The sequence below is a fragment of the Paramisgurnus dabryanus genome, chromosome 3, assembly GCF_030506205.2.
Source record: "Paramisgurnus dabryanus chromosome 3, PD_genome_1.1, whole genome shotgun sequence".
In the NCBI taxonomy this organism is placed as follows: domain Eukaryota; kingdom Metazoa; phylum Chordata; class Actinopteri; order Cypriniformes; family Cobitidae; genus Paramisgurnus; species Paramisgurnus dabryanus.
Window position 1 is genome coordinate 18,647,249 of NC_133339.1, and position 16,402 is coordinate 18,663,650.

The 16,402-nt window shown below is 38.3% G+C and overlaps 1 protein-coding gene across 1 annotated transcript in view; it reads left to right on the forward strand.

Moving 5' to 3' along the window:
- usp43b (ubiquitin specific peptidase 43b) overlaps window positions 1–16,402 on the forward strand; it is a 77,121-nt gene that overhangs the window by 55,013 nt on the left and 5,706 nt on the right. Inside the window, exons 10-13 of the mRNA XM_065252889.2 lie at window positions 1,640–1,717; window positions 1,834–1,963; window positions 2,172–2,514; window positions 6,067–6,225. Coding sequence (XP_065108961.1) covers window positions 1,640–1,717; window positions 1,834–1,963; window positions 2,172–2,514; window positions 6,067–6,225 — 710 coding nt within the window. The remainder of the gene's footprint in view (window positions 1–1,639; window positions 1,718–1,833; window positions 1,964–2,171; window positions 2,515–6,066; window positions 6,226–16,402) is intronic.

Here is a 16,402-nt window from a genome sequence, read left to right on the forward strand (position 1 = left end):
ACATATTTTGACATAACGAGCCGCACACATGACGCACCGAACACATTTTGACAAGATGAGCCGCACACATGACGCACCGAACACATATTTTGACATGACGAGTCGTACACACGACGCAACAAACACATATTTTCACATGACGCGTCGCACACATGACGCACCGAACATATATTTTGTCATGACAAGCCACACAAACGGCACACCAGTCGCACACACACGCAGTGCCACAAACAGATATTTTTACATGCCGAGCCACACAAACGGCACACCGAATACATATTTTGACATGACGAGACACACAGGACGCCCAAAACACATATTTTGACATGACGAGACACACACAACGCCCCGAACACATATTTTGACATGACGAGCCGCACACACAAAGCACTGAACACATATTTTGACATGACAAGCCACATACGGCACACCGAACAGATATGTTGACATGACGAGCCACACTCACAGCACACCAAACACATATCACATATTTTGACATGACGAGCCGCACACACAAAGCACTGAACACATATTTTGACATGACAAGCCACATACGGCACACCGAACAGATATGTTGACATGACGAGCCACACACTCACAGCACACCAAACACATATCACATATTTTGACATAACGAGCCGCACACACAAAGCACTGAACACATATTTTGACATGACAAGCCACATACGGCACACCGAACAGATATTTTGACATGACGAGCCACACACACAGCACACCAAACACATATCACATATTTTGACATGACAAGCCACACACATAACGCACCGAACACATATATTACAGTTTTGCTTTCTTCATGTTCTTAATAAACTGACATTTGTTGACATTTTAGTTAAGGAAATGAACTGCAGTACCATATATTTTTGGGTCAAAGCCTATATATGATATAAAATAATAATTATAGCAAGATTGAGCACTGATGTGACTTTGAATAGGGGACAATGCAACACTCAATATGGCCACCCTAACAACAGAAGTCTCGCCTTTCAGTTAAACCAAACCAATCATCAATCAAAAATGACTGATTAGCCAGTTTTTCTCATTTTTGAAATGGTTCTTACTGGTGAGAATGTCTGTTTTTGTTTTGGTCTGTGTGATCCTGTCACTGCCAATTTAGCCAATAGTCTATTTCGAAAGCTTGGTTGCCAGTTATCACATTTGCCTATAATGAGACAGCAATGGACCATTGCACATTGAAGAATAAATATCCACACGAGCGGGTTTGTAATTTGCAATTAACAAAAACATTGCAAACATAAAATGTAGCAGATAAACGTATGCTTTCCATTGTCAGATGTGTTCCTGCATGCATCTGGCAAGCCGAGACGGAGGCAGAAAATAAAACAAATATTTTGAATTAAGACTGCAATACCAAGGTCAATGTTGCAGAAAAATTTCGATTTTTGATGAAATGTGAAAGAAATGTGATTTTGCAGATATCTTCTTTCCCCATTCAATTAGATAAAGACTTTGGCCGTACATGACTGAATTACTGCCCTGCGGCATTGCAAACATGGCCGATTAGTGGCCAGACTTCCCTAAAGGGACTTTGGTCAAGCATGATATCCTCATATGTGTATATGTGAGTAAATGCTGTGGCTTTGTGTTATCTCCTCAGAGCTTTGAAGCTTTGTGCCTCAGGTGGAGCCCCACATGTCAAGCTTGTAGTGGAGTGGGAACACAGAATCAAAGACTGGTAACATATTTCACTTTCTATACAAACATGAGCAAAGTACTCCATCTGCAACGTATTCTGAAGCTCACTTTGTTTGTGTGTGCCATGTGTCCGTCTGTGTGTTTGTTTGTGTGTAGTCTGTTTGGCAATATCCATGAGGAGGTGGTGAAGGACTCTGAAAGCGTTCGGGCTCAACAGCAACATCACGTTCAGCAACACAGCTGCACGCTGGACGAGTGTTTCGAGCTGTACACCAAAGAAGAACAAGTAAAAAACCTTTTGTTCATAGTCTTTTGTTATTTCACATAGTGCCCATAAACACTGTTGTGCACTGAAAATGAATCAAGAGGCATCTATTTGCTAAAGAATGAGAATAAATTGTTTATACATTACTACATGAGGTCGATATAGTGTCATGATCAATGTTATCATGTCTAGGTCAAGTTAACCTCTAATAATCTCTTATTTTTATCAGTTGGCCCCTGACGATGCCTGGAAGTGCCCTCATTGTAAGCAGCTACAGCAGGGCATGGTGCAGATGGGTCTGTGGACGCTACCCGACATCCTCATCCTTCACCTCAAGCGCTTCCGACAAGTGGGAGAGCGCCGCAACAAGCTCTCCACTCAAGTCAATTTCCCCCTCATGGGTCTCGATATGGGTCGGCATGTGGTCAAGAGGAGTACAAGCACCCGACTGCCATCTGGCTCCAAACAGGCCTTTCACGGGGGCGAAGCAAGCAGACGATCATCTGGCTTTTTGTATGATCTGTATGCGGTCTGTAACCATCACGGAGGCATGCACGGAGGTCACTACACAGGTGCGTGTGAGCACATAAATGCATAGCGTTCAACAGCCTTAGGCCGTGTTTACACCAGAGTGTTTTTCTGAGACCATCATATTTTTTGCAACAGTTGTTTGCAATGGGAGCTCACTGTTTAAAATAATATGTTGTTTTCAAAAAAGCTGAGCTCTCAGTGGTGGCTTACGGTTGAAAAATATACAACTGCACTCGTCAATGTTACTTCACTTAGCGTCCAATCACAGTGGAATAGGGGAGGGACAAATACCTCACCAACCAACAGCATAACAAAAATCTATTGTTACAAAAGTGGAATGTCCCTTTAAACTCTGTTTTAAATCTCAGTTAGGGATTAACTTTAAACTTGCATATGAGGAGGTTGAAATAATTTTTTACAAATTAAAAAGTGAGGTTAAATCATCAGAAACGAACACCGCAAGCGTGGTGGCGCTATTCGAAGATACTTTTTATTATAACGCCTCAACAAAGTGAGTTTGGTGGCACTAATATAAAATGGGCAGTTCTGGTTCTTCATTCTGATTGGTTGAAACGCGTTCTAAGTAAGGGATAATGTAGAGGCAGCCGGTAGTTATCGGGAAATAAGCCCCGACAGTGTGATCAGGACCCGACGCGAAGCGGAGGGTCTTGTATCACACTGAAGGGGCTTATTTCCCGATAACTACCGGCTGCCTGTACATTATCCCGCTTATTACACGGCTACTTGTCACCGGACATGAATATGAATTTGAAACATTTTATTGGCATATTTGTTTTAAATTAACATTTTTATCCTTCCGCGAAACTTTGCACAGATGCATAAAATGATCGTAATACCTTATTAAGATCCTCTGCTTCATACTTGTCTGTCTCCATTTTTTCTCTTTTAGCCAGTCTTTGAGAAGTTTGAATGCCCATTCTGTATTTTTTTGTGTGTTGGCTTCGTAGCTGTCATGCTCTATTTTGTCAAGTTCAGTCTCAGTAAGCTGTCTGTGTCTTGTCGTGGTTGTCCAGTGTTTGTCACAAGATGGCGCCAAACAGTAATCTTTATTGATCTTTATTGGCGCGGAGCGATTTTACTCGTACAAGTAGTACCGGCTATGCGTTATTACTTTGGAGCGGTTATTATTTGAAAAGAACGAACCTGCAAATGTCTCAACTGACCAATCAGAATCAAGCATTCCAGAGAGCCGTGTAATAAGCCGTGATAAAATACCCCGGTAAATCCACGGTTCAGACCGCATTACAGAAGTATCACTGTGCCACTGTTGCTGCGTACTGACTTATGAAAATAAACACCACAGTCTTTGATCATTTTTAATTTGTGTACAATTGCACAATTTTGGCGATATCCAGATACATGTCAATAAATATTGTTGAGTCATCTAATCAATAAAGAGAAAACACTCCCTGAGGAGTTTATACCTCAAAATCATATTTCCGCTATCCACTGGGTGGCGATCTTACCCAACTTAAACACTGACGCATTCACTCAACACTAAAAACAGCTTTTTTTGGTCAGGCTCTGAATCTGATCTCTTACAAAAGTTATTCACATAAATGGAATTATCTCCGCTTTTAGCTAAAAAAAAGGTGATAAGAGAACAAATGAAGGTAGAAAGTTTTTTTTTTGTTTGTTTGTTTGAAAGCGGATGGTCTGTTCTTTCATTTGATATTTTATGTTTATTTAAAGAAGATAATTTTTCTGCAAGGCATTAAACTAAAACTGCGGCAACTTTAAAAAAAACGATGATGGGGAAAGAGTTAAGCATGCTTCCAAGCATATTTGATCATCACTTCAACAGTTGCAGGATATAAATGTTAATGTATAAATTAGATGAATGGTGATTTATAAAATAAACACCACAGTCTTAAATCATATTTTCATTGTGTCTTTGCTGCGTCTGTGTTGGTTGGTAACTGCGCTCTGTTTCAGTCACACTTGATTCTGGGGAACTACTTTGTTTGGCGGAAGAGTAATATTTGTACTAATATAATTACAGCTTATTTGTATTTTATTTTATAAAATCCCGCTAACGCTATGCATATGAAGTAACCGTTTTATAAAAGCAATAACCCCCGCGAAGCAGTGTGGTTACAGTGCATTTTATAACAGCTAAGGGGGTTTTAGGCACTCCACTTCACATCGTGCCTAAAATGCCCCTTAGCTGTTATAAAATGCACTGGTAACCCACTGCTTCTTGGGGCTTTTTGCTTTATTAACAGTACCGGTGACAGCTACTGATGCTCATATGCACTTCTCCTCTGTCACACGCTCCTGTCAGAAACTGAAGGGCAGTGAATACATAAGACACATGGCATCGCTTCATGACAAATGCATCGACACAACTTGTTCATTATATCACCATATCTGAGTGTTGCAATATTTCCTGCCACAAAGCTCCGTTAATCAATACAATAGATTTGTTTTAATAGATTGTCAATTATTTTTATTTGAATCAACCCACTTAGATTACCGATGCATGTCAGATTTATAGTACAAAAATTACATTAACTTTGCCTGCATAAACTGTTATGTCCTTTTTGAATGACAACGTCAACATTGTTGCTGTTTAATTACACCGGCAAATCTATCATGGCGGACAAAATAAATAGCAGATGAAGGGTTTAATACAGGTTAAAGGTTTGATCTAAGATTTGTTAATCTGTGTTTAAATTTAAGTGTGCAACACAACTTGAATTAAAATTAAACTGAGATCAACAAACCCTTGCTCTAAACTCTGCTTAATTTAATCCTTGTTCGTGCAACCCACCCATAGTTTCAAAAAGAAACTGCAGAGAAATGTATCCAAAATTATGCCATTCCCGCAGCGTAGTGCATTCATTGTGATGCTGTGAGGAGCTTTTTATGGGTTGAGCATCAGTGGCGGTGGTCTTGTCCAAGTCCAAGTCATGGATTCACAAACAAGAAAAAATTGCCAGACTTTTCACGAATGTGACATCTCTTCCACAGAATTCACATTGCAGCAATATAATAACCACTAACATCTGCACCGACTATTTGGTGCAGACAGGTGCATCGTGTGTTAAGTGATGTTACAGTCACCACGGTTCTGATCCCACTACAACTGGACCACTCTAAAATAAAGTTAAAAGGCAGGTAGAAAAGGGTCAGCCGTGTCAAAGCAGACAGCTTCTCTCCACCCTACAGGAATGGTATAATATTCCAGCCTAATGAGGATGTCAGAAATCTGTCAAAAAAGTGTCTGTCGGTTCAGATGAAACTATAGTAATACAGACCAAAAAATACTAAATCTGTATACGAAACATACCACACAAATGCATAAAAATGAAAATAAAAAAGTTGTTATATTATACAATACGAGGTGCAATTATTATTATACAGATGCATTAGCCATAATTAATAGCAATGTGCAACAGCGAGTAGACGGTGCATGAAATCTTTTCTAAAATTAGCATCAAATGTACATGAGTTAAATGCTTTTGTTTAATGTACTGTATAGTATGTGATGAATTGACCTTATAATGCATTTTTAGTGTACCATCAAAGGTGCGCAATAAGCCATGAAATCTCTTGAATCTCTTGATCAGCTTACTGCAGGAATTCAGTGGACGGACAGTGGTACTCTTACGATGACAGCACCGTTGAACCTGTGCCTGAGGGTGAAGTGTGCACCCGCGCAGCTTACATCCTCTTCTACCAGAGACGTGAAGCCATCCCATCCTGGTCAGCTAGCTGCTCCCTGCAAGGTGAACCACTCAAACACTCATCTCTGATTGAGCTGCCGTGATGTCTGGAGTGCAGCCTTCCAGAACAGTTGTTCATATACACATACAAATACACACATACATAGATTTACACTTAGTGTTGGGCGATATGCCCCATTTTGAGATCGTCCTATCGTCAGCCTGTGAGATCGGCGATACACGATAGTATCGGGGGGCGGGGCAGTAGTTTACTCATTTATTTATTTGTTCATTTATGACAAGACTTGATTGGTGGAAAAAAGAACAAGAGCAACACCGTCATGAATGCATCTTTCTTAAAACTAATGGCATTAATCTGAGTGCGTCATTAAAGCCCAGACGCTCTTTGCGTGCCAGAGAGCGAGAACAGGACACGCGCTGGTTTTAACCCTCTGCGCGCTAACAACCTCTCTAGTACAAGGAAATGTCAGAGATAGGGCTGCTCAATTATGGGAAAAATCATAATCCTGATTTTTAACACGATTACTTAATGACTGTAAAAACATGCACCTGCGCAGACACACGCAGCGCACATAAAAATAATTAAATGCATTTGTTTAGTGCTGTTGCAGAAGGTTACACGTGTCAAGCAGTGGTGCTCTCAGAGGTGCCTTTTTAAACACACTGGTCCAGCGGAACACAATCATATTTTAAACACGAGGGATGTATTGCTAAAACTCCTTGAAAAGCATATCATAAACAGGATTACTATCTGACTTCAAGTTCAGACAGAGCGCAGCTATCTGCACGTAAGCGAGAGTGGCGCCAATATGCAGCGGGTTATATTTTAAACAAAAGGAATAGTTTGCCTCAGCTCGCATGAAACGCATTAAACCGCACAAATACATAAGGATTACTACTTCAGTTTATGTTTAGACTTCGGACAGATGCGAGAGCGCGTGCATGTGAGACAGAGGGAAGCGTAGCTGCTCATCCACGCGCTGGATTTAGGTGCTAGAACGAGTCCGAGACGCGCGCATTAAGTGCATCTGCGTGCAAGAAGGAACTCTCTCTCTACAAGCTCTCCGCGTAAAGTGAAGCACAAACCCTCATGCGAGGAAAAGCATGCAAAACTATGATGATGATGATAATAACAACCATTCGCCAACTATCGTCATGACTATCGCCATGAAAGCCTGCCATTGGCGATATGTCGGACGATCGTCGATACACGATACTATCGTCTATCGGCACAACACTATTTACACTGACACAGTACACAGTACTGTGTAGGATAATATCATAAATATTTTAGTTCACTTTAAATGCTTATATCTTCTGTATGCGAATGTTGATTCATATCAAAATGCTTTTTTGCATAGTTGTGTTTGACACATGAAAACGTCTCGGGTTACGTATGAACTGTTGTTCCCTTAGAAGGGAACGAGACGCTGCGTCTCACTTGCCATACTTCCTGTGTCCCTGTAACGCCGTCTTTGGCAATATTTCAGATAGCGATATACTTCCTGGCTCCCGCGTCACCCTGTCTTTGTCGGTAAGCATCACCATTGATATACACATTCAGATGCACTTACCACTGGAGGCGTCCCCAAAGTGTCACCGCAGTGACGCAGCGCGAGTTTCCTCAAAAGGGAACCGTAACAATGTATCTTAAAAGGTAACACGATGTAACCTTGCTCTCACTTGAAATGTGTCCCCACATCTAGTCCTTGAAAGTTCTTGAAAGGTCCTTGAATTTGAAGTTAACTAACACATGCACACGGCACGGACACATAAATATACATACATACACACACAATGACATGCACACACACACATAAACAGTATATTAGTTTAAAATTAGTTTATAATTTTATATTCTTCATTTTATAATCTGGTTAACTTTATGCATATTACTTTTACAGGTTTTTTCAGTTGCTAACAAGCATTGTTCAATATTTAAAGCACATTCTCAAAACTCTTCACAAAGTCAGCGAAACAAAAGTCAGTGCAGATGAAACTTTGAACATTTTTTATTGCTTTCAGACCAAAAAGCATTCAGTGACCCAACTTTTCAAAATTCACGAACTCTTTTCTCATTCATAGTCCACAAGGTATTTCTAGCGCATTTTTTAATGCTAAACACATTCCAAACAAATTGATGGCAAATTCCAAGCATTTATGCAGTAATTAAAAATCCTGAAAATTTTTAAAAAATCTTTAAAGCTAATTGCAATTTTAGCTGAAGTTCCATGCAGGTGTTCTGCCTTTTGTCTCATTACCATTATTTAGTAAAATTGGAATAGTTTGGAACTGAATTTGTTTGCAAAGATAAGCGATACAGTGAAGAAACTTTCCAAGGTGCATTGCCAGGGATGACATTAGATGTGATGTTGATGCGAACTTGTGGCCAAATAAAAGAGAGAGAACAGACTAGAACGTCACTGTAAGTTACCATAATGAACAACTACATGTAGATAGTAGTAGTAATGTGTAGAGTGGATTATATTTACTTTTTTCAGTTGCTAACAAGCATTGTTCAATACTGAAACCACATCAAAACTCTTCACACCGTCAGCACTACCAGCATGACCCAAAATGATTTTCCACATAAATCAGTACTTCATATAGAATAATGTAAAACCGTTTTACTTTATTGAAAGCATTTGTAACAAGAATGATTCAGAAATTACAATTTTTCTCAGTTGCTTTGGTACATTTCTCAGATCAAAATCGAAATTCTCAAAACAACCTGTTCAATCTTCACATCATTGTGTCACTTGTGCACATCCAAAAAGCAGTTTCTCATTTCATTGAAGCAGTTGCAAATGCTTTCGTTCCTCCATGTAAATGATTATGTATAATTCTCTGCTTTTTCCTACATTATTACCTGCTCTTGTCATGTTGGTCAAAATGTATTATACTGTAATGGGTCTCTGTTGCATAATCGCACCCCCACAACATTACAATATTTTTCTCAGTCGCTTTGGTGCATTTCTCACATCACTATTTACATTTGCACAACATTTAGTCATTTGTGCACATCATAGTAGCAGTTTCCCATTCCTTCGAACAATTTGCAAATGCTTTTGGACATGCATCAGTTGCTTTCATACAATTTTCTGCTGTTTGATAACATTTTTATTTGCTTACAGTATGTCATGTCAGTCAAAATTATCTATGCTTGTGAATGCTGAATAGTCATTCCATATAAAACGAATATGCCTCATTTCATTGCTTAAGTCATTACATACAAAAATGTTGAACTAGTTGTCAAATTATATTTATTTATTTATTTTATTTAATTAAAAAAAATACAATTTCAATACAAATGAAAAACATTACCGCTTAGTTTTTTAGTTTACAAAGTCTGTCATCTACGTAAATAGGGATTAGACATAGCGCCGGCGCAACTGACTTTTAAAGGGGATGAGAGCTGAAACTCTTATTGGTTTATTGCACGTTACGCCCAAAATACTCCCATTACTCATTAAAAGGACCAACCCTTTTCGACTATGTGCTCGGTGCACAAACCATTTTTCCCATCGTTAAATTAGCAAACATGGATTTGGACACGCCCATTTAGACGTTGTGCTGTGCGCTTTAGACAATGCGCTTTGATCGTTAAAATAGGGCCCTAAAAGTGTAAATGTGAATCTTGTCCAGTCTCTTGCGATCAACTCCTACATACACTAAGGTGTAACCTACAATTTACAAATATTGTCATCAAAACTTTACCGATAGTTAAAACATCCCTCCAGAGTAAACTGTTATATTGACAACATGACTAAGCAATTTGACTGTATTATCCATACACAATGACACAATGACTTGTCATTCTGATGGCACTGACATGTTCAAGGACACAGATATTTAGTTTTGAGAGATGAACTAAAGGTTTTGAGCAAGAGAGTAGCTTTTGCAGGTTATCCATGGTGTTTTGCTATTTGTACAAATTGTTTTGAGAAATGCACTTACTGTTTTGCATATGTCAAGGATGATTCGAAATGTACCAAAGCAACTAAGAAATAGTTTTTTTAATGTGAATATAGTACTTGAAATTTCCAGCCAAAAGGTGAAAAAAAGAGGAGAAAGACTCCAGGGCTGCAATGATAATAAAAAAGAATAAATATAAAAATCCATTTTACACATTACTGTAACAACATGTGTAGGTGTTCATTATGGTAAATTACAGTGGCATTCTAGTCTCTCTCTCTCTCTCTCTCTCTCTCTCTCTCTCTCTCTCTCTCTCTCTCTCTCTCTCTCTCTCTCTCTCTCTCTCTCTCTCTCTCTCTCTCTCTCTCTCTCTCTCTCTCTCTCTCTCTCTCTCTCATTTGGCCTCATCAACATCACATCTGATGTTGGAAAGACCTTCTCTGAACCGCTTTTCTTTGATCCATATTTGCCAACAAATTCAATTCCAAACCATCCCATTTTACTAAATCATGGTAATGAGACAGAAGGGAGGACACCTGCGTGGAATTTCAGCTAAAATTGCAATTAGCTTGTAATGATTTATTTCTGGCTATAATATTTATGCTTGGATTTTGCCATCATTTTGTTTTGAATGTGTTTTAAACCATTGTGTTAGCATTAAAAAATGTGCTGAAAATACCAAGTATTTTGCATGCTGTGGAGTATGAATTGGAAAAGAGTTCCTGAACTTTAAAAAGTGTTGGCACTGAATGCATTTTGTCTGAAAGCATGAAAAATGGTTCACAGTTTGGTCCGCACTGACTTCTGTTTTGAAAATGTGCTTTCAGTATTGAACAATGCTTGTTAGCAACTGAAAAAAACTGGAAGTACTTGCAAGCAGATTATCTTTACAAATTTCTTTAATTATTCATCCGAAACCATTTCAATGGTACATTATGCTGTAAATTTGCTTTGATGAGGTGATCACAGGCAGACATATTCTTTCTTTCAGTTCAATGTTATTATTCAGTCCCAAATTCATAGAGAGCCCACTGATCTGCAGTGCACATTTTATCTACAAATGTGCAGACAGATTTAAGATTAAAGTTTTTCAGATCAATGGGTCTCATTCACTAAGCATGCGTACGCATAAATTTGTGCGTGAGATGTGCATACGTATGTTTTCAAGAATAAATTGTGATTTAACGGTAACGTTTAAATCAAAGTGTCTTCTAAATGTACACAAAAATTCAAGAAAACCTAAAACCACTTGAAGAGTTTGGTTCCAAAACGCAATAAATCCATTTTGACTAATTTAGGTAAAAATTTGTTTTCTATACCAAGAAAGTGACAAGATGAAAAACACTATTTTCTTTTACAAACTTTCACATAGCACCTTTAGGTTTAAAAACATTTTCAAAGATTTATTATAAAAACTGATTCTTTTTTTCCACAAAATGCTATAAATCTATTGAATCAATATATAAATGTGCATTCATCTTTGCCATGTTATATTCATTTAGTTGACTAGTGTAATACGCTGATTAACAAAAAAATAAACATTAATGGCATTAATGAAAACACTTTGTCATATGAAGAACACTGTCATTGCTGCTGTCATCCTTAGGACGTCATCGCTTTACTTTTTGACAGAGATCAGCTTTAAAATGTTTTGGTCCTGCTTGATTTTCATTGACTTCGGGTAAAATAATGGAAAGTTTTTCATAAGATCAGTTTTTCCTTCTCCTAAGTGCCTCTCACGTAAATTATTAGATTTTGATGGCTTACGTTTCTACCCCGCCACAGAAAACCACCACAGGTTTATCAATGCCATCAAAATATTATTTGGTTTTTCTTTGTTTGTTGATCATGAAGTACAAAGCAGATGAATTTGTACTTCATGAATTCTGTGTGTATTCAACGCGCCGCTATTATTGTTTACAGTGCGTGGAATGGTGCGCTGTGATTTGTTGAGCAGATTTATTGCATTCTGCAGAGAAGAAGGACTTGGCGTAAAATGAAGAATTTACTTTTTAATACTGACCTGATACAATACGGATTTTGGCGTTAACTAATAAAAAAAAAAATACATTTTGTAACCAAACTCTTTACTTGTATACAATAATCATTTGCACTATAATCAAATATAGGCTATAATTATAATGTTTATAATAACGTTTATATATAAAATTAACATGATTATATTTTATATTATAATTTCTGTATTATATATTATTATATATGATCTATATTATTATTATTATATATACATTATATTATACATTATTATAGCCTACTTATTTTTCTACACATATAAAGAAGATGCATGTAATGACAAATCTTCACTTTTTAAATCTCTATATAAAAGCGTCTGCTTAATGCCTAATGTAAACGTCATGTAAATGTAATGAAAAGTCCAAACGTCACTATCTCGATGCACGTCTCTATCATATTAATTAATTGTTAAAGGAATAGTCTACCATTTTGCCATATTAAACTATGTTATTACCTCAACCTAGACGAATTAATACATATCTATCTTTTTTCAATGCGTGCACTGTACAGCGCGTTGTGAATGTGTTAGCATTTAGCCTAGCCCCATTCATTCCTATGGTACCAAAAAAAAGTTTTATTTTGTGGCACAATACTTACTGGTATAACTCCTCGTGTAACAGTCTTTAACTCTTTCACCGCCAGAGTTTTTAAAAAAAGTTGCCAGCCAGCGCCTGCGTTTTTCATGATTTTCACCAAAGTTTAATGCCGTTTTATGTTTAATGTTCTTCTTTAAATATATAAACATACAATATACCAAATGAAAGAACAGACCCTCTGCTTTCAAACAAAAAAAACCGTTTCATCCTACCTTTAATGGTTCTTTTGCAATCAGCTTTTGAAAATGGGTAGGTTTTTGCCAAAACACAATATTTTGAGCAAAAAGCAGAGATAATTCCATTTTTGTGACGGATTTTTCATAGAGATCCCATTCAGAGCGATCTTTAAAACAGACACGGACATGCAGCCGCTTGCCATAGGGCAATACTTCCGGGTTTAAAAAGTTGCGGAAGGGCGCCGCCTGGTGGATAATAGCGGTATTGCGGAAAGACGGAAAATCTCGTCATTGGCGTGGAAGCGTTTTCTCTTAATTAACGAGATATCTCGTCAATGGCGGGGAAAGAGTTAAATAGGGAAAACACGGAAGTGTTTGGTGGCTTCCCTGTTTGGTACCATAGGAATGAATGGGGCTAGGCTAAATGCTAACACATTCACGACGCGCTGTACAGTGCACACATTGAAAAAAGATAGATATTTATTAATTCGTCTAAGTTGAGGGAATAACATAGTTTAATTTGGCAAAAGGGTAGACTATTCCTTTAACACATCAAATACTTATTTAAAAGTGTTACTCTGGTTGGTGGACAGCACTAGCTTCCTCCATCGACAGCAAAACCTCCCAAATTAAAAATGCAAAGCAAAACTAAACTTTACAAAATATGTTCATGGATTTCTTTTTGAGCTCTTTTGCTTTTATGACAAACTGCTCTAACATTTTCTGTGGACCAGTGCTGCAGAAATCCTTTATATGGAGCTGGTTTGGGCATGTTTTATGCAAATTACTAACCTTGTGCACGCGGCCGCTCATGTAGAACACTCCAAATTCACTAACGTAAGAAGAAATTAATGTGCGTACACACGTGTTGTGAATTGGGTGGACAGTTTTCGTGAAAAGTTCAAGTGTGCATATAAACAGAGGCGTCATGCCCATTCAAACTGAGGGGGCAGATGCCCCCTTGGTTTTGTGAGCCTCAAAATCAAAGAAGCGTCCATTAATCCATTAAGTCTCGACGTTATATTAGTAGAGATTTCTAGATTCATCTTCTTGGTACAACGCCAAAGTTCGCCAGAATTCACGGGGACGCGGAATCACACATGCTCACATATGAGGTAAAGTTGAATGCAAATATCCGTTCCTCTAATATAATTTTTATCTAAACATTTATTGAATCATTATTGAACATTAAACTCAATCATGTGGCTATAGCTTATGTCATTTTCGTTGTTTATAAACTTTATGGATTTAAAATTACTAGGATAATGCATTTTGCACAACAACTGCATAGACACAATTAAACAAGTCATTAAACAAAACGTAAAAAAACAAAACATGCCGTTCCAGATGTAAATATGATGCCAATATGTAATTATTTCGATTGAATAGTATTTGATATGAAAGTTAGTCAACACTTTTATTTTGGTGGTTTTTGTCATGAAGGCAGGAAGGCTCAAAATAAAGCCATGGAAAAGACTAAAAGCTCTATAATATTTCGTTTGCTGTCCGTGTATGAACACATTTCTGTAAGCTGTGCACATTGTGCCCCCTTAAAAAAAATTGGTGCATGATGCCCCTGCATATAAATACCAAAGACGTACACAATTGTTAGACCTATTGTTAGATGATATTCAGGGCTCTATCTTGCACCCAGCGCAATTGACTTTGTCCGTGACGCATGTATCATTCGTATTTTGCCCCGGCGCACAGCGGGTTTTTCCCGTCACAGAAGCACGTCGGCAAACTAGGGAATGAACTTGCGCTCCCTGGGTGGTTCAGCGCAAAAAAAGAGGCGTGTTCCAGCGCAAACCATCCCTGATGCTATTTTGCAGTTTCAAAAAACAATTGCGCCACTGACCAGAAAAAAAAAGTTTAAAGTCAGTGGCGCGTTGCGCGTTGTTCATTATGCTATTTTAAGGGCGCATGCTTGACCATAATGTATAGCGTGCACAACGCGCACACACTTTGCTTATCTAATCTACACAGATGCAACAGTTATTTTTGCAAATCATAAATTGTTACACTTAAAAATATTAATACACGAGATAAGGGGAATCATAGTGGTGAGCATTGTGGTGATAGTTTTTATTTATTCTCATGCAAATAACGATTAAAATATTTTCATAACTTTGTTGTGTGGCTGTATTACGTTTATTTTATGTAAATAATAATTAAAATGTTTTCATAAGAAACCTTAATGTATATGAACTTGATTTGTAAGAGTACTTTGGGGTTGGACCTTGCTTACGTTTCTTGGGTCCGATTTCAAAGCCCCCAAACCCTTTCAGCGGTGAGGGTGGACGCAGCGATGTCCTCTGCTGGCGTCAAGTCCTGAGGCAGATCCACCTCCCGTTACACGGCGTGCCCGATTTATGCTGGCAAGCGTGGGATTCCCCCGTACAAGGACGTCGGTCTCCTCGGCTGTGAACCGCTCCTGGCGTGCGCCTGGTAAATCCGTCATAATAATAGCAACCCGCCATGGAACTTGCGCCCTTGCGTTTAAAGGGAATGTTGGCTAGCGTTCTGATTGGTTTATTTGAGGTTACGCCCAAACCACACCTATGAATAATGAACCTACTTCAGACCAACCCCTTATTGATTTGCGCCCGGCGCAAGAGTTATTTCTCACGCCGGGAAAATAGCAACAGCGCCCAAGATCCGCCCACAAACTCACTTGCGCGTTGCGCTTCGCACTTGCGTTTCAGATCGTTAAAATAGGGCCCTCAAAGTCAAACCACCAGAGATCACATTATGGCAATGCTTGCATAATGATGTGCATTTGGTCTTGTTTTACTTTCATTTATCATCCATAGCTGCGTTCACAGCAAAGCGACACTGAAGACACATTACAGTAATTAATCAGTTGCCCGTTTGTTTATTTATGCAGAACCGAAGCCTTTAAACTGACTTAAAACTGTTTTTAATCTATACATAAACTGGTGCTGTATTTCAAATGCGTATACAAGTAAAAAAGTTTCAAATAAACTTAAATTTTGAGGTGTTTTGAAGTCATATAAGTTGATCTAACTTTTCACTTTTTACAGTGTAGCTTTGATTTTTAATTAAATTGCAAGGCCCCGATCATTCACAGGACTGCACTCTGTGATATCGATATAGAGTAAATTATGTAGTACATCTGGCAATGTTTAAACAATTCATTACAAGTAAACACAGCAGGACTTCGCCTTCGACCTAAAATCTGCCTTTTAACTGTGAATATCTATCTTATCCTCCTGGGTGCAAAGTGTTCCTCACTAAATATTCTGTTGCATTTTACAGTCAAAAGTGGATATAGAGACAAAGCCAACTGCTGGTTGGCTCTGAGCCATCTGCTGTCTGGTTTCAAGGGACCCCTTTTAAAGATAGGAATGCGTTTATACTTCTCCACAGGAGGGAAAATGAAATTATATGTATTCAGCACCAGTCTAGCGTCGGCTGTGTCTCTGTTGAATCACAACATCCAGAAAAAATCCTTCCAGGAAGGACAAGCAGGTTATA